Below are 19,657 nucleotides of genomic sequence, written 5' to 3'. Positions count from 1 at the left end.
TCAAATCTTTTTCGATGATACAATTGTTAACTGTTTAATCAATAAACAAATCAGTTGATGCACTTTCCACCCTGATTCAGAATAGATAATCTCGTTGGCCTTTAGATTCATGATAGAAACTTGAGTGATTGTTATATTGGTCAGCAACATAAAAAAAGCATGGAGCTTAAAGAACTAGAGACGGTAAATTTTTATAAGAATGAATATCATCAAAAGACGACCAAAAAAATGAATACAAAAGTTGCCTTTCTTCAAACCCAAGGTCAATATATCATAATATCAAGGACACTCAATGACTCTTTCCAAGTATGACGAGTTGTTGAACGATCCACGATTCCAAGTTCAAGCGCATTTAGATTCTCTAAAAAAACCAAATCGAATCGGAGGATTGGCTTGGTGAAAGGGCTAAGCAAATACTGAGAGAAATTGAGCAATTCGCTGTTTAAATGTATATCATGTGCTCCTACAAGAAATTCAATAATTGAACATTTTTAACCACAGTTGATCTTTTTTATCTGTAAATTAAGTGTCTCCACAAAAGATTGTCTCCTCAATTTAAGCTCTAAAAATCATCCCATGATCGAAGTTTGGACGAATAAATTAAAACAATTAACAGCGTATCAAGATTTTTGTCAATTTGCACGACCGACGAATTCCATTAGTAGCGATTCAAATTCTGCACTTACCATATCAGTGAAATCCCCTGGATGTGTGAGATTTTGATCACTGCAATTAACCAAAATTTAGATTATTCAATGTGTCCCATTGGTTTCCAGGGGAGTCAAACTGATCGATTGGTATATTTCCATCCGATTCCAGTTGCTCCTTTGACTTTATCAAGATGAAACGTTTAATTGATTGCGACTCAGATCCTTAATTGTTAAACTATCAACTGTCACATTTACATTATTGTATTAATTTTGATGAAATTCATGAAGCAATTTCGTCAATCATTTGAAAATTACAATTCAATGTTTAATTTATTCAGGAAAATTTCAAATTTCAAAGTTTATTGAGTCGAAATCAAATCACCAACAAATTGATCAAATTCAATGTCACTCGATTGATCAATTGAATGTTTAATTGTTTACCGATAATCATTTTTGATTCTACTGAATTTCTTTATTACTGACACACAATTGGACCATTGAAACAAAGAGGAAAACATAGCAATTAGTTAATCGTTGTTTGTTTTTAATCAAAGTTTGTTTTTTACAATAAAGATCATTTGTTTTCTTTTGAGAAAGTAATCAAACAGAGTTGTTATTAATTAATGTATCAATTGAGAAGACGAGAAATCACAAAAAAAGTTATAATATAAATTTAAGATAATTAGTTAATTGTTTTCCTTTGATCAAAGTCAACAAGAAGATTCCTCGGGTTTAGTTAATTCCTTGGTCCTAATTATGTTGGCCAAATCGTGAAAAATTTTATTCGCGTTCAACATTTTCTTGTAATTAGATTGTAATTGTCGCTGATATCGAAGTACTTTCTCCTTCTCATCGGCCCAGGTTTCCTTTTCCTTGGTAAACTTATTCTGTTCAAGAGTTAATTGCGATTTCAGGTTAATTACTTGACTTTGTAATTCACGTTTCTCATTGATTAAAGTATCATAGCAACGATTTTTTTCATCTAATTGTTTAACCAGATCAGCTAATCGTTCACCCATCGATTGAATCTGTAAATTACAATGATCCTGACAAGCGGCCAACTCTTTCTCCAAATTGTTAACCTTGTATTTAGATTCTTCCATTGATTCATTGGTTTCAGCTAATTTATCTCGCAAGGAAACTAATTCAGTTGATCGATAACTAAGATCAACTTTAGAATCTCTGATTGATGTTTTAAGTAAACCAATCTCTCCATTTCGTTCACATAGAGTCCATTTAAGCTCATCAACCATTTTCTTTACGTTGGTCAGTTCATTTTTAAGTCCAGCATTTTCACTCTCCAGCGATTCAACCTTCTTCCGAGTTGATTCGTAATTCTGTTCAATCATCTCACGGTCAACTTGATTCTGTATTCCAATAATAATAACAAATTAAGGAAGAGAAGAAGAAGAAGAAAAAAATTATCAGGTAAGTGGGTGTTGAGAAATTTATATTTATATATATGTGAATGAATATAAAGACGGAAGAAAAGATTAAGTTAATCATGATGATCGCCATTGATGAATGATCAACATAAATTAAACTTGAATTGACAATTGATAATATGAGAAAGGTAATTGGTATCAACCAGAATAATGTGATAATCATGATAATCAAGTGAACTTTAAACATCAGGAACTCAAAGATAATTCAACAAAGTAATCAACTGGACAGTAAATAAATAATAATAGTTTCTCAGTTAAGTGACAATCTGAATGTTAGATTATTATTATTATGATTCTTGTATCATTATCATTGTTTACCTGTTGAGATTTTAAAGTGACTTTTACCTGTTTATTTTGAAGAGAAATCATTTGTTCTGCTCGAATTGCTCTTTGTTGATAATTTTTCAAATTCAACTCATATTGTGACTTTAATTTTTTGAATTCTCGTTCCCAACTCTGGCCTTTTTCCTCATAAACTTTGAAAATAACCTGGAGCAATGAAGAGAGAGAGAGAGGAGAAAAAAAGAGAACAAGAAATTAGATTTAATCTACCAGAGAAAAAGAAACGAAAACAATTCATAGATCATTAATTTTCCAATCGTAATTGTCGTTGTAACGAAATAGAACAGAAAAAGAAAAAAAGTTTTACCAATCAAAATGATCATTTCGAAAACAATAAGAAAACAATTGTAATGAGAATATGATATTATGTATAATTATCATGATGGTTTATCATTTAGATTGTAATGGTTAATTGTAATTGATTTAGTATTCAATTAACTCTCACTTTCTCTTTAATCTTTGATTTTCAGGTTACTCGGTAAAGATCATGAAAGAGTTTAAATTATATTCAGTTTGGGATTATGATTGTAAGAGGGCTCATCGTTTTTTTAGATTAACGATGAAATTGTTGGTTAATTGTAATTACGATATTGAGGATTAGGATATATAATAAATGAATTTGGGAAGATGCTGTTAAGTATTAAAGAGGTTCAATTTGAGAAAAGCGATTGCTGTTAACCACGATTTACAAAAAGATGAGATATAATTGTGATTACTAAATTGTTCTGTAAATCTATCCCACAGTAAAATGATGATGGTTCGTGAACGAATTAAAATAAATCATGCTAAACTAAATCAGTTAAAAGATTTTTATCAATATCATCATCATCATCAAGAGATAATCATAAATGATAATGGTCATGATAGATTTTTTTTTTGAAAAACAAAAATTGTGATCATCAAGTTGATGAACTTTTGTTGAGTTTGATTATCATGGTTGGTGTTTAATTACATTATAAAACGGTGTTAATTATCATGGTTACTTTAACTCTCGCTTATTTTGTCTATTGTTAATTGTATTGACATGAATTAACTCAACAATTAATTGCGTTTATTGTTACTATTGTTTGCTTACCTGTTCATTTCTTTCCAAGGTTTCTCTTAGGTAACTGATTTCTGAATCTTTCTCCCTGAGCAAAGCTTCAAGTTCAACAATAACTGAATCATTTGGAGATGGAGTTTGACTTAAGTAATCGCTTGAATTGTACATTAATGGCCGTCGACGAGCAGCCGTTAAACTTGTTAAATCCCAATTTAAAGGTGGCATTTTGAGGACACTTGAAGGCGGCGGAGGTGGATCAAGGTACCAATGATCATCATCTCCGGGAAGACCTGAGCAATGGGAAAGACTTGCTTGACTTTGGCTCAAATTTGACTTAGTTGTTAATGTTTCCACTCTGTTTAAACCATTTACGATTAATTTTCCTGAATCGGTTTCAGAGTCAATGGATGAAAATGGACTTGAATAAACGGAACCATCATTTCGTGGTGTATGAACATAATCATTATGCAAATGATGTGAATGATGATGTGAATGGTTATTTGAATGATTATGATGATGACTACTGAGAGTTAAATGATGATGAGGATTAAGTGGTTGAGATGTATTGATAATTGATAATTGTTTATGATGATGATGTTGTTGTTGTTGTTGTTGGGATGTTTGCTGGTGAATAATAATATTATTATTGTTGTTGTTGTTGTTGGTGTTGGTGTTGGTGTTGGTTAACACAGAAATTGGTACTTGTGAGGTTGGTAATGAAGACGGTGAAGGTTGAGTTTGAGGTTGGGGCGATTGTACCGATGCTGTTTGGACACTAGTGTACGATATTTGGGATGCGTGTTTCAATTGGACTGGTGACATTACTTGTCCATTAGATGTTCCAATGCCGAGTTTATAAGCAACAGGTTTCAACACCTTACGAAACTGTAGATTGGAAAACAAGAATAACAATTAATATTCAATAAGAAATACGGACAAAAAGAAACCAAAAAGTAAAAAGATGATGATGACATAAAGGATTAGGCATTTCGAAAGGAGGATTTTAAGGTAAAATAAAGATACGAATCATTTTCAAGATAATTGTAAACAAATGATCAAGTTGAAACTTATTAAATTGGTGGGATGACTGATGATCATCATCATCAACTCATCATCAAGATTAACCTTCAACTAAGTTCATCTTTTTTATTCATGGATTAAGATGAAACTTATCTCAACGGACTGAATAGTGATGATGAAAAGATCCTACAATAACTCATTATGTACATTTATCATGAACAAATTTGAGATAATGACTGTGAGTTAACAGGTTCACACCTTGATTATGTCCTGATTAACAATGAAGATGATATAATAACAGAAAACAAGATAATAATAATAAAGGTATATTCCTGGTAATCAGGATTTAGGAACAGTACAAAAAGTAATGGTTAATGAATTAGTAGCAGTCAAAAGAAGAGGGAAAAAGAGGATAATTTGAATACTAATTAGCAATAAAATCTAACAATTATGGTAATGAAACAATTACTTTCACTATTGGTGATAAAATTGAATGGACACGAATCAAATATAATTCTGATGAAAACACTGTGATTAACAATCATCAACTATCAACTAAATTCAATCAACATGATGAAAGTTTTTTTCTCACTTTAGTAACAACAAACACTGAATTTGAAAGTTGTTGATATTTGTGATTACAGATAAATCCGAAAGGAAATCAACGATTTGGATTAACACCAACAGGTAATTAACAAAGTAACAGAAATTTGCGAACAATTGAAAATCAAGTAAATCGTTGAAAAACAAAACACAATCAACAAAACTGTCAACCTGAAGGTTGACAGTTTGGTATAAATTTCGTCAAAGGTGTGGAACCGATAATAATATTATTTTTCAAAGAATAACAACAAAACTGAATTAAGAATTGACAATCGTACGAATGGATTAAGATATTATCTCTTAATTGCTTCATTGATTTCAATAGTAATAATGATAATTTAAACGACAAGAGGAATCGAGAAGAGGAAGAAAGTGAAAAGAAAAAGTGAAATCAGAAACCGGAATCAATACTTTTTGTTTCGTTGTTTTTTTCACTTGTTGATATTTTCTGAACATTAAACAAAAACTTATCAAGTGATCTGATTGTGAGAACAATTAAATTTGAATAAATTGTTGATCAACAATGAGAAAATAATCACACAAATTTTGTTCACTTAAAAAAAACACTTTCACTATTGAGAGAAATTGATTTGATTGTTGTTGCTGTTGATGTTGTTGTTGTGGTGATGGTGATGTTGATTGAAGGACTAATATGTTTACATTTAAATGGGGAACAAGAAAAAAAAAGTTCAAGTTATCATGAAAAATAACAAAAGTAACTGAATGAAAATCAGTTGGCAGATTAGTGAAATTGATTGTTAATAAAGTAGCACAGAGTAATGAATAATGATAAGGTGTAATTTAGCTAACGGTTAACAAGATAATAGCAGTAGATTTGGTTGATTAGCTAATAATAAAACTATTGATTTCAGGATAAAATGAACAATTTTTTCATCATCATGTTGATAGTTGATTAATTTTTCTTGAAACTCACAGCAACACATAAGCAAATTAATGTGACTACAAAAAGTATAACAATGAGCAAGGAAAAAAACATTATATCAATGATGAAAAAATCAACAAATTCACTTGAATTAAATGTCCACAATAACGGTAACTGGTAAAACATTGACGATACTCATGTTAAGTTATTAATAATTGTTTCCTGATCACTTTCTGTCGTTTTAATTATATAATCATCATTGTATTAAGATGATGATGATGATGATGATAGAAATGGGTGAGGTGTAACAAGTATAATTGAATAGAAGTCACAAAAAAACAAGATTAGGCTTTTGAATACAATTGGACAATAAATCAACAATCAAAAAAAAAGGTTTAGTTGCAATTAGGTGATGATGATGAAAGAAAGTAGCAATTGGAATCTCAACTTTTTTGACTATTTTGTTAGAGAATGAGAGAGAAAGAGAGAAAGAGAGAGAAAAACAATCATCATCATCATCTTTTTATGTTAGCAAAAGGTTAAGGAAGAAGAGAGAGAGAAACAAATGTTTTTCACTTTCACCTTTAAACTTTATTTCCGTCTCAGGTAACCCATAATTTCCGGTTTACCTTTAAAAATGAAGGAGGAGGAGGCGAGTTTGATTGTAAATTGTACAAGATAATCAACTAAATTGTATTAATCACAATTGTAAGGTAGCGTCTCTGATTGATCATCACGAGTTTAATATAAATTGATGAGAAATGTTTTACTTTCAAATCATTTAGTGTTTTCAAATTCAACCATCAACAACCTTAATTAGTGAATTATCTGTAAATTGTTGCTGTACAATTAACAACAATTATACTGATATTGTGATACATACACATATTCATTTTGTTCATGGTTATTATTACATGAAAATAAATTACAATTATTAATCAAGGTGTGTGTTTGAGTGAGTGTAGTTTTTGATATAAAAATTTAATGACAATGGAAGTGAAATTAATACCTGGCTGGTCACTAATTACAATTTTATTATTAAATATCATGATAATAAGTACCAATGGATTCAATTTTAAACGTAGTATTACCAGTAACCTTGGATCATCATCATCATCATTAAGAAATCAAGGTAAATCATCATCATCATCTGATGGTCACTTTGGTAAAAGTGATAAACATGGTGATGAATCAAATGATGGGTCAAGTAGATGGTCAACTAGTGGTAAACAATTTAACATGGACAGTAATGATGATTCATCTTCTTCATCATCACCTCATCATCTTCATTCAGATTCTGGTAAAAATGGACGACAAGCAGCTAAAGGAGACCTTTTATCCGATCAAGAATTTCAACAAGCTCGGGTGATTGATTGATTATTTTTCTTATTTTGATTATTTGCTATTTATTTTTTTTCTTCATCATCTTCTTCTTGTTCAGCATCAATTAAATATCATCAAAACAATCAGTTGATTGAGTTGAAAGAAACTGTTTATTGATGATGAAATAAGAGGGATAAGTTTTGTCATGGTGATGCTTTTGATTCACTTGATTTTGTTGAACACAAGAAATGAACAAAAAAAAATTGATGATAAAATGATGTTACTGATTATGATTCTGTGTTAATAATTGATTGAGTTGATCCTGCGAGACGGATTTCAAGTTAATCAATTCAACAACTGATCACAATTAACTGTTTCTTGATTGTTTATGTTATATCATGAAGGAAACATCAACTTTATATACAAAAGTTCATGTGAGAAAATATCAAACAGTTTCCTAAGAAAAGTAACTATTTTCAGCTGAGCTTTTCCTGGATAACATGTTAACCCCGTAACCAATTGATGATGAAGATAATGAAGAAAATGATGATGATGGAGATGATTATTGAAAGACAGTCTCTTTCCTGTGAAATTTACACAAAAATCTTGTAACTATCATCTTCTCATCTCCATCTATCAACAATGAGTAGTTTCATACAGAAAGTTGAGTTATTATGATTGCGTGTTCGTGTTCATGATATGCAACATGCATCCTTTTGATTTATTAATTGTTGATTCTGTAGGTCCAGTGTGTAGGTCATTAAGTGATTATCTTTGACAATCATAATACATTTGAATTTACAATGAGTTAATCACGTCAGCCTCTTGTTAATTGTTACAATTGAATATGTGATATCAACACAGTTGCAGTCTAAACAGTTTCCTTATTTACCTGCAAAGTTCAGGTCAAAGTTTGAAAACAAAACCAAAGTGTTAATCTTGATTGTAATTCAGTAGTAATTGAAAAAGTATCTCTCATTAATAAAGTTAATTGTTAATTACGATGAAGAAAGACAAAATGTCAACAATATAATTGATAACATCTCGACACTTTTGTTTTTTTAAACCATCATCATCATTTTGATTAGTATTGATGATGAAAAAAAAGCTAACAATTACTGTTGTAACAATTAAAAGAATACAAGTTAATTGTTAATTATTTTAGGTCAATATACGATTGAAACAATTTAATGCTCCATTTCCTTCATTAGAAAAGGTAAAAAAGAAATGAAATTGATTAGTTTTACTCAATAACTCATCGTAATCATCAAAAGTATAATTAATAATATAAATATGAAATCTATTTGATATTAATTGTTGTTATCAACTGATGGTGATGAATTAGAAAGTGATTAACTAATCCGAAAGTATATTACAGATTATCTGAAAAAATAGATTGTAACAAAGTAAATCAGTTAATTGTGATATGGATAAGATAACAATCAACTGAAAATAAGCTTTTTCTTCGTGACAATTTGTTGATTGTTAGAAAATAACAACAAAAAACTTGGTCATCATGGATGTGTGAACATTAGATGATTATTATGATGGGAGCAAGTGAAACAAATCATCAATAATGAGTTGATTATTTACCTGAGAATTGGTGAGAAACTGTGATGATGATGATGATGATTAAAGTTGATTGTTTGAAAATAAACGGGATGAATTTTGATTCAGTTAATTCAATGATTATAATTATTTACCAACAATCAGAATCAATTGATTATCTTATTTCTCATTTATCATGAAACTTTTTCTTTCCTCCTCCTTTTCAATCATCATATCGCATTTTCAATTGATTGTAATTATAAGACGTATTTTCTGAATAACAATTTAAATCATTAAGATAAATTTACTCATCAACCATTTCCGCTAATCACAATTAAAAATATTACTCCAATCAATTAATATCTTTCTTCCTATTTTTCATGTTTTCGCAAAAATAATCAGTCGTTAATTATTTTTGAAAACTCGATATTTAATTAGATTAACTTGCTTTCCATTAACTGTTTGTCAATATATTATTATTTAAAGATAATTTAAAAATGATTAACTATCATTTAATTACTATTTGTTTACAATTAACTGACTAATTTAATTTAATTTAAACTCTCATGTTTCAGGATTGGAAAGGTTTTGTTGATGATTGGGAGAAAAAAGCAAAAGATGAATTAGCTGATGCAATTAATGAAAATATGAAGATTGATACATCAGGTAAATCAGATGATGATGATGGTCCACCTAAGGGTCAGTATGATAGTGGTTATCATAGTAGAGATCATCATGATGACCATCCCACCCACCACCGAGAGGCTGGTCAACGTCATGGTAAAAATGATCATCAAAATCATGATGAAAACAACAATCATGATCATGATAAACACATTGAATCAATTAGGATTGGTAAAGATGATTCTAATTATGGTAATCAAGCATCTAATTGGGATTGGGATAAAGAGGTAAGATAATTTATTCATCATCAACATCAGATTAATTAACAGAATAATTAATCACAACAAATTTCAAATTGAAACATCTAATTTGATGTTACAATTAAGATTGAAAATATTAACTGTTTATTATTCAATGAAACAATTTTCACAATCAACAATAAGTGATGATAACAATTTCCTGGCTGACCAATTTATATAATACATGTAATAGATTGACCAGTTAATTGTTAGTAATTAAATTGTCGCACAGAAATTAATCTGATTAAAGCCTTTGGTCAAACGTTTATCCAAAAAAAATGAGTAATCAAATTACCTTTAATTAAGGCAAACGGAGCTTGGACCAAGAAATCAGATGATGGTCAGAAACATGATTTCGGAAAATTTGAAAAGTATCACAAAAAGTTTGCTGACCATGAACATGCAAGCAAAGGAGATGAATTAGATGAAGTGACCGGACATAATGAAGATAAATCTGAAGATTCAAAGTATGGTAAGTAAAAGTATTTACTTTCATGATTATCTGAAGCAAATGCCCAATGGTCAAGATTAAAAATCGCATCTATTTTTAGTATAAGAAAAGTCGAGAGCCATTTTTTTTAGGTCAAAAAGAGCATAAAATTGACGTCACTAGGTGTGTGTATTTGTATGTATTGGAAGATAGGTAATAATAACAACCTAAACTGACCAATGTCCAGATAACTAGGCGAGAGAAAAAAAAACAATTTATTTTAAGTATTATTAGTTTTTTTTTCTCGTGCTCATCCTGGCTTAGTATTATTATCATTGTGTCTCCTCTTCAATTTACTTTGTGAGCGTTTACCTGTTACCGTTGAAAATTAGGTCGCTTAAGGTCAATCAATGGTCAATATTTCATTATAAAAGTTATTATATAACAAGAGAGCAGTTTAAATTGTTTACCAATCAATTTAAACGTAACCATAATTATATAATTTAGTTTCCTGTCCATCATGAAGATGAGGTTTCAATGGTTTTTCAATTTCGATTGGACTTAGATTTTTTTCAATGACGTTACTAGGAAAAAATATCGAGGTCATCATACTGACCCTTCGTCTTTATCATCTTCGAGCTCTCTTATTGTAATAATGGAGATGATGCAATGAACCTTACCTGTGATTTTAGATCTTGATTGTTATTTTTTCACTGGTTAAAAATAGATAGTTAATTTGCTTAATCAGGATGATTTGCTGATTTTTTTTTCTCCAATATATTTGTATGATTTGATGGGGATTTTAATTGTTTGCAAACTATTACTTGATTTTAAGCATGATTAACTTATTAATTAAGTCATTGTTTACTTAAACTTAAATCATCAGACAATGAATCAACAAATTAACAACAATTTAATCGTTGAAAACGATTCCCTTAGATGTAACGTTAATTGGTGATTTAGGTCAATTTAGTTAATTGTTGCTACTGTTAATCAACAATTAACAAATAAAAGGGGTTAAATTCATGAAGATGGTAATACATTGAATGACATCAACTAATTAAACTGAGGTCATTAATTGCTCAATAATCATTAAATAGTTAAATCATGATTTAAGACGCCAATAGTTAATTAACTTTTAAAAGTCAGATTTTGATTAACATTTAATAATTTGTAAAGCACTGAAAACAATTAGGTTAATCATATGAATTTAATTGTTTTTAATTCAATTCACACTAGTAATTTGCTAACGGTTTATATTACATCAAACACAATTTAATACTAATTAAAATATGACAATCAACTAACGAAATTATCAATTACAATGAAACGTAGGTAATACATTAAGATTTGCGGATTTAATTTAGTTAACCAAACAATCAAATTAGAGGATAACTGTCAGCTGAGATACGGAATTAACTGATTAAGAAGATTAATCAAAGATCCTTAACAATCAAGAATCAAGTTTCAATCAAATTAACCATCAACAACAAATAATAATAACACAACAGGCTTGGTAATCAGTTAATCACAATTACAATTTGATGGGTTGGATTTTTTTTGTTGATATTATTAAACCAAGACAATCAATTGATTGATCCACAAACAAACAAGATTAAGATTAATCATAAAATGACTTTATAATGAGAAGAATAAGATAACCTGACAATTAACTAATTTCTTTTTTGTTTTCTCCTTAATCATCTTCTTCAATCTTTTAATTATCTTGCAACAATTAAGGTAAAAAATTAGGAGGTTGGAAGAAAACTGCAAAATCGGGTGACCATCATTTCCAATCAGGACACAACAAGCACACCTCACATAATAATAAATTTGATTCCAACGATTCATTCAAAGGTTGGGACAATTAACTAATCCAATTCAAGTTGGACAACAATTAGCCTGATATCAGAATAGTAACAATAAATAAATCAAACAGTTTGATTAACATGAAAAAGAAGAGGAAAAAAAAGTTCTGATAACAAAGAATAAGATTAATTCAGAAGCGTAAACCATAACAATTAACTTATTACTATTAATATAAATGACGATGATGATTGATTGTAATAATTTACAGGCTGGTTCCTGATTATTTTATCAGTTGATTTAATCAATTTTTTTCTTGTATTTTTTAATTATCAACCAATGATTTGTTATTATCCATGATAATCAAGGTTTGCCAGTGAATTTATCTCAACATGAACACCAAAAAAGGATCAATTAAAATGTAACTTAAACAATAACAAATCGTTGGACGTTTATCATGTTAATCGTAATTAAAAGATGATTAACTGATTATCGGATAATCTGTTACCGGTCTCTCATGAGAAAGTTGAAGCAATTAATTAACAGTTAATTGTTTTTTTTTTCAAAATATAAATTGTAAATATAAAGTTAATAAATTGCTTACTGATTATCATCATTTCAGTGAAAGTTTAATTGTAACTGAAATAGTTTCATATATGTTTTTCATGATAACATTTCAATTTAATATTTACAGTAAATATTAGATTTTATAATTAATTGTTAACTAATTTAACTTTAATCAAGAGGAGAAAAAGTACCGTTCGTAAATTTAATTAAAGTTAATTTCGTGATGGTTGAACTAATTGTAAAGTTATATTATTAATCGTGCGAATGATAAAATAACTAATTGATCGTACAATTAATAACATAATATGTATGTATGAATTATGAAACAATGTTATGTTTTTAATTGTGAAACTTTTCAAGTGTTAATGTTTCAAATTATCAAATGAAAGAAAATTTAATTCATTATTGTAAATATTGCAGTTAATCAAAATTATCAACATGGATTATGATTAGGCCGATGATTATTGTTGGTTTATAGTAAAAACCACAATCAGAATCAAACCAAGCATTAACTTTTCTGCTAAGTTTCTCATACTTTGTGAGTTTCAACAATTTTCACCATAATCGCAGAGATAAATTGATCTCTCAGGGTAATGGTGATGATGATGAGAGAGATTAAGAGAGAGAGAGAGAGAGAGAGAAATAGGCGGGAGTTAGCATGATAAGTTGATGTTGATTATGATTATTATGATTACGAATGTGAAGGAAATGGTTACCGGTGAAAGTGGGCATAATATATTGTTTCGGACTGTTGGAGGTACAATAAGCAATGGAAACCATAAAGAAAGCAAGAGAAACATTTTCATTTACTGGACATTGATGATGATGAGAGAGATAAGGAAGATAAAGGTAAGAATAATAATAATAGAAAGAGGAAAAGGTAAGAAAAAGTTTTCCACTAAGAACATGGTTAAATCATTAATGATTCAATTCTGTAAAGAAGAAAAAAAAAGATGAAAGAGTAAAAAAATCATTATCATCATCATCTTTTCATATCTTACATTTATTTTCCACTTCTTTTCATTATGTCCATCATGTTAACTTGATTATCATCTTTACATCATCTTCCCATGATTGTTAACAATCAAAATTGATCTAGAGGTTTTCATGATAATGAATTTTTTTCTTCTTCTTCAACTTTTCAGTTATCAAAATCTTGATAAGTTCATTAAATTTTCAAAGCCTCGACAATCAGATTCTGTTTCATGTTATCATGAAAAAATATCTTTATCATGAATGGCTTTTGGATTTTTATTCCCGATGCTCAAATTATTTACATTCAACTAATCAGAATCTCTTGACTTTAATTTTGTTTCATTGATTGTCAAACAATCAGCTTAAAACTTTTACTAATTGTTACTATTATCCTAATTAATTGTATTCCTCAATAATAACCTTCAAAATTTATATATATAATGGTAAACACCTTAACCCGTTTTTCATCATTGCCGATTACGATACAAACAGGTAACGTTTAATTTTCATTTTTCAACCAACACAATTTGTTGATTAATCAACAAGCACCTTCATCTAAATGAAGCACAATTGACTGATCAACTTAATGATGATTAAATTAGATTGTTGTGAGAGGAAAAGTTTAATTAAAATAAGATGATCATCATTCATCGTAAAGAGAAGGTTGAGAAAATTAGATTGTTTCATGTTTGTCAACAGTAAACAATTGATTCAATAATCAACCTTGATTGTGTTACCATTTAAAGGAAAGATGATGTTTGTTGATTTATAATCATCGTGTTGATGATTAGTTGAGTCTAAATCTGTCAACTAAATAGGTAACAACAATAACAGAAATGATGTATCAACATCATCATCAAATATTATATTAATATTATTATCCAATTGTCTCTTGCCAGTCCCTATCATCCTCATCATTATTTAGAGAGAGAGAGAGAGAGAACAAAAGTTACTCCATTTTTTTTAAGGATGAGTCTTAATTTTCAAGGGTAGATAAACAATTTATTATTACCATAATTTATTAAGCATAATTTTTATAGCAACAATTTACTAATTGTTGTGGCTCTCGTATAAAGTTATAAAGAGCACTCAACTTAAGGAACCATTTCTGTTTCTATCAAAGGTCAAGAACAATTTTCTTACTACTTAAGTTGACAAGTGATCAACGTAAGATTACAGGAATTAACTTTTCATTGTAACAATTAAACAATATACATCATCATCAAGCCTTAAACATCATCAACAATCAACAAACGTTTACTTTTCTTTGTTGATTGTTGTTTATCTCAACTTTGGTCTTTAACCTGGAAAGTTGTGTAAGTGTAAATATTAATCAAGAATATAAGTTTTATGAGGTTAATCAGATTTTGATAACTTTTAATTATCTTGTCTCCATTTAAGATGATAATTGCAAACATGTCTATTAAAAGTGTCTCGACACATTAATTGATCATTTTCTATGATATGATTGTATAGAAAATGGTGAAAAAAAACAAATCCAATGATCAACAATTAAAGTGGTTGAATTGAATACAAGATGGACAAGGTAATCAAATTGAAGACTCTTGCTGTTGATCAATAGATTGAATTGGAAAAGATATGCTAAATTAATCAGAATCAAATTTAATCCAATCAATTCATTGAGAATCAAATTGAGCAGAGAAATGATGAGAATAGGGAAAAAAATGAGATGATGATGATGATTGTGATTGTGATGATGAATAATAAATGATCATGTAGATGCTTAAATTTTGCTTTCTTTTTCTGCTTATCTGATGATGATAATGATTCCCGTTTACATTAGTCGAAGGCAATAGGAAACTGGTCTGGATGGATGAAGAAAGTGACTAAAAATGATCATCATGTTTGCAGATAATATGAAAAAAGGGAGGAGGAGGAGAGAGAGAGAGAGAGGGACAGGAACTGGAGGAGAGAGAGAGAGAAAGGAAGATGAGTCGATGTGGATGATGAAGATAATAAGCAGATAGAGACAATTGTTGATTCATCATCACGGAAAATGTGATTGCACCATTTCCAGTACATTCGATGTATGGACTTACATTAGACGATTCAAGGACTCCACTTATCGGCGCGATTCTTGGTGGACCGGATTTGTCAATATCTTCGTAAATATGTCCAAGGGCTTCTTCTTCACTTTTACTATGATTTGAATCGTTTTCACTGGAAATCGCATTAAGAACGTCCTCAACATGGTTAGAACAATTTTCTAATTAAGGAGAAAAAAGTATAAACAAAGACAAATCGTTAATAAGTTAGTTAGAGATTAAACTATTATTATTAATCTACATAGAAGATTAAAAAGAGTCAAAGTTTGTAGGATCAACTTTGTTTAGAACTTTTATCCATCAGAAAATCTTGTATTTATTTCATTCTATTCTGGGTTCAGGTTAGTTTTTTTCTCCATCTTTTTTTCAACCCAAACTTCTTCATGGGAACTTGATGTAACCAAGGAAATGTTTGTTTACATCAGTCAACATGATTATTTTTTTCTTCTTCTTCTCTCATCTCGTTTCTCTTTTCTCTTTTTGGAAAAGGTTTCTGTTTCTCTCGCTCTCTCCTTCTCTCTTCCCTAACAACTACTTTGTTCTGAAGTTGTTGTTGTTTTTGGAAGTTCAGGATGAAAAAAGAGATAGAAAGTTTTACTAGAGAAAAAAAGGAAGAAAATAAAAATTGAGAAGAACAAGATTGAGAAGATGAAGAAGAAGACGAGGATGAGGATGAAGATGAAGAAAAAAAAACGAATAGAAAATAACCAGGAACGTTGTTGATTAGACCTTCAAACTGACAAGTCTCCGGATCTCTCAGAATTTTATATACAGTCCTCGGCAAAAGTTTAAGGACAACAATCAATTGATTATAACTCGAGTTCTGGTTTATGATAAATTTATAAATTTTCAGAAATATAATAGTCATTGGTAGTAGTTCAAATGAAGAGAATTTTTATAATTTCTATTAATTAATTATTTAATTAATTATTAACATTGCATAGCGATCAACTCGTCAAAGTTTAAGGACAAACGGCTTTTGAGTCTACCTTTTTTTTCGTGAAAGGTCAATTTTATTTTTGGATATTCCTTAATTGTTCAAGATTGTAAATTAGTTTTTGTTGATTTTTTCCTCTTGAGACATTTTAGGCCAATGAAATAAATGATAAATCAGACAAGTTCGTATTTTTAAAATGACCTCAAAGTAAAATAGTAAGATTATTAGGAAAAGCTAATTAAGTGATAATTTATCATTTGTGCTTTAAAACACCTAGTAAATTTATTTTCTCAAGTTATTTGAAGTTCACGATGAGTTTCGATAGTTGCAAACTCGAAAATTGGCCTCAATTGATAATAATATGCGGTCTGGACTCAAAATTTATTACCAATAAATGAGAGAGGTGAGCGTTCAAGGTGGACTTGAAAAATTCTGTGATTCTTTTTGATAGATTTTGAGGTCAAAACAGTGACGATGTTAATAACATATAATACATTATAATAATTGATTTATCCTTAAACTTTTGCCGAGGACTGTATATGAAAAAAATTCTTTTTTTTTTGGTTTCGATTCTTTTCTCTTTTCTATTGAGAATATCAAGATCAAGTCACCTTAAGGTCATTCAAATGAAAATCACTTCTCCTTAATAACAGAACAAGGTGGAAATGTTAATGGAGAAGAAAGTAAATGAAAGGGATGAACAAAGAAAATGAATACAAACCTAATGACTGATCCGATTCACTTATAGCAGGCATAACTTTTTTTTCTCATCCGAGTAACAATTAGAATCAATTAATTATATTAATCAATTTGTTGTTGTTAAAATAGAAATTGGGAACAAATTAAATAGGATAAATCACTTGGTTGAGAGTAAACCTGGAAGTTGACGATCACAAGGGATTCCGATAAGAGAATAGAACAATTAGAAAAAGAGAATAGAATATCAAATGTGAGAAGAGAATAAAAGTGACAATGGATGATGATGATGATGACAAGGTTTTCCAAGATGAAGAGAAACACAAAAAGTTAACAACAATTAATATCCAAAGATGATTTAGAAAATGGTTACCAATAAGTGAACACAATTAGATGAGAAAAAGAAAAGAGAAAAGAAAAATAATCCAAAAGAGAATTTGATGAAAATTATGAGAAGAACAAAACTGATGACGAATTATGTTAATAAAAGAACAATGGTTCAATGGATTAACCTTTAAGATGGTCACTTAATCTATTGGATTAAAAGTTAATTAGAAATTAATAAAATTAAGTTAATTGTTATTTTGGTTATTTGGATGTTTATTGTTGCACATCAGAAACTCAACTAAACCAAATTTAAGAAAAAAAGAGAAAAAGAAAGAGAAAACACTAGCGACCCCTTTCGGAGAAAAAAGAACTAAGTTCTAAATCTAAATTGTTGAAGTTAATTGTTTCTAATTAAAAGCTTCATGATTACTAATCTAATCGGTTTTTTTAAGATAAGAGTGAGATTAAATATCTCATAGTGTTTGCCTTGAAGGTAAATAAAAGTTTGATTCGCTTTACCAAAGTTTACGATGAACAGTCAAGAGAAATCGTTAATTACAATTAGATTTTAAATCGTAAATGTTTTCACAATTAACGAATTTAACTAATCTTTATGTTTAGTATTAATTATTTAAAATGGAAAGAGAGGAAAAAAATTCGATTCATAAATGAAGTGACAATTTCCTGTTAATTGTCATTCACAATTGATATTCATAGTAAATTGGTTCACTGGAAGCGTTAATTGTTTCAATTGTTTCTGGTTTAGATTAACAAAGTTTCATTATCTTAATTAAGTTAAAGATGATAACGTAAAGATTAACAAGAGCAACACAAAGTGACAATTAAATGATTGAGATTTGATATAAATAAGAGATTAGGATTAGAATAATAATAATCTACACTGAGCACCGTAAGTAAGTTGAATTTTTGATTTTGTTAGAAAATTGTTAATATCTTTTCAATTCAGGCTCAATCACACAATTAAACTAATGGTAATTATTAAAACAATCAATAGAAATAATTTTTAATGATTTAAATTCAGATTCACTAATTAGGAGAATTTCAGCTTCAAAATCAGTTAATCACACGAAACTGTAAGTAAGTTGAAATTTTTAATTTAATTTTATTTTTGGCTAACTATTGATGTTAGAAAACTAATATTAATTTAATTAGTTTTTTAGGTTATTAAGATTAATTTGAGATGATTTTGACCAAAATCGGATGTGAAATAAAAAAAAATTTGACATTGAATTTAACATTGGGCTCTATGGACAATGACGGGTTTTGGCCTTTTACTCAGTGACGATTAAGGCCAGTGCCATGAAAATTCAGGTACTTGTAGTCCTTTTAGCCCTAAACAATAAATTGTATTCAAAATTTTTATGTTATCACTTTTCATCATTTTTTGAGACCAGGCAAAGTTAATTTTTCCTTAAATTGTTAATTGAATGGGAGATTTGTATTGATAAATTTGTCCATAATGGAAAATTAACTTTGCCTGGTCTCAAAAAATGATGAAAAGTGATAACATAAAAATTTTTCTAATTGAATTAATCTGAATTTAAATCATTCAAAATTATTTCTATTGATTGTGCTAATATTTACTACTAGTTTAACTGGGTAATTGAGTCTGAATTAAAAAAGATATAACCATTTTCTTACAAAATCAAAAATTCAACTTACTTACGGTGCTCAGTGTAACTTGTGAATATCTCTGGTCATCTAATGTCGTGACCAAAGGTTAATCTAATCAAGTTAATTTCTGTTGATGGTAAATTAGTGAATTTACCTTTAATTGTGAGCCACACACAGTTAAATCTAATTGTTGGGATTTAAGATTAAGCCAAAATAAAAAGGGCGAAGTCGAACATGTGAGAAACTTGTTTTATCCATAAATTGTCCCAGTTAACAAGGGAAACTCAAAGTAGAGATTCAAAAGATTGAAGATAATGGATTAATCCAAGTTTCTCTTATTCTCCTTCTCATCATCATCATCATCATCATCTCTCTCTCTCTCTATCCTGCGGTATTGTTTCAAGCTTAATCAACCCTCTTTTTTTACTCTCTCTCAATT

The 19,657-nt window shown here is 29.0% G+C and overlaps 2 protein-coding genes across 4 annotated transcripts; one reads left to right on the top strand and one right to left on the bottom strand.

Annotated features, from left to right (window-relative positions):
• Positions 1-1,173: 1,173 nt before the first annotated feature.
• On the bottom strand, positions 1,174-17,804 carry LOC128388937 (leucine zipper putative tumor suppressor 2 homolog). 3 transcript variants are annotated; one of them, XM_053348407.1, is made up of 5 exons: positions 17,282-17,804; positions 15,618-15,784; positions 3,513-4,364; positions 2,441-2,584; positions 1,174-2,017 (listed from the first exon to the last, which is right to left on the bottom strand). In XM_053348407.1, exons 1-5 carry the CDS (start codon positions 17,313-17,315, stop codon positions 1,361-1,363), a joined length of 1,854 nt encoding a protein of 617 aa, XP_053204382.1. In that variant the 5' UTR covers positions 17,316-17,804; the 3' UTR covers positions 1,174-1,360. The 3 variants fall into 3 exon arrangements, with proteins under 3 accessions (XP_053204382.1, XP_053204385.1, XP_053204384.1); XM_053348410.1 differs by lacking the exons at positions 15,618-15,784; positions 17,282-17,804 and adding an exon at positions 5,514-6,450; XM_053348409.1 differs by lacking the exons at positions 15,618-15,784; positions 17,282-17,804 and adding an exon at positions 6,037-6,450.
• LOC128388938 (protein starmaker-like) lies at positions 6,632-12,654 on the top strand. The gene is made up of 4 exons (XM_053348411.1): positions 6,632-7,350; positions 9,432-9,767; positions 10,086-10,251; positions 11,950-12,654. Exons 1-4 carry the CDS (start codon positions 6,970-6,972, stop codon positions 12,078-12,080), a joined length of 1,014 nt encoding a protein of 337 aa, XP_053204386.1. The 5' UTR covers positions 6,632-6,969; the 3' UTR covers positions 12,081-12,654.
• Positions 17,805-19,657: the final 1,853 nt, after the last annotated feature.

Source organism: Panonychus citri, unplaced genomic scaffold, assembly GCF_014898815.1.
Source record: "Panonychus citri isolate SS breed McGregor unplaced genomic scaffold, ASM1489881v1 Contig00104, whole genome shotgun sequence".
NCBI classification, from domain to species: Eukaryota; Metazoa; Arthropoda; class Arachnida; order Trombidiformes; family Tetranychidae; genus Panonychus; species Panonychus citri.
This window is presented reverse-complemented; position numbering and strand designations above follow the sequence as displayed.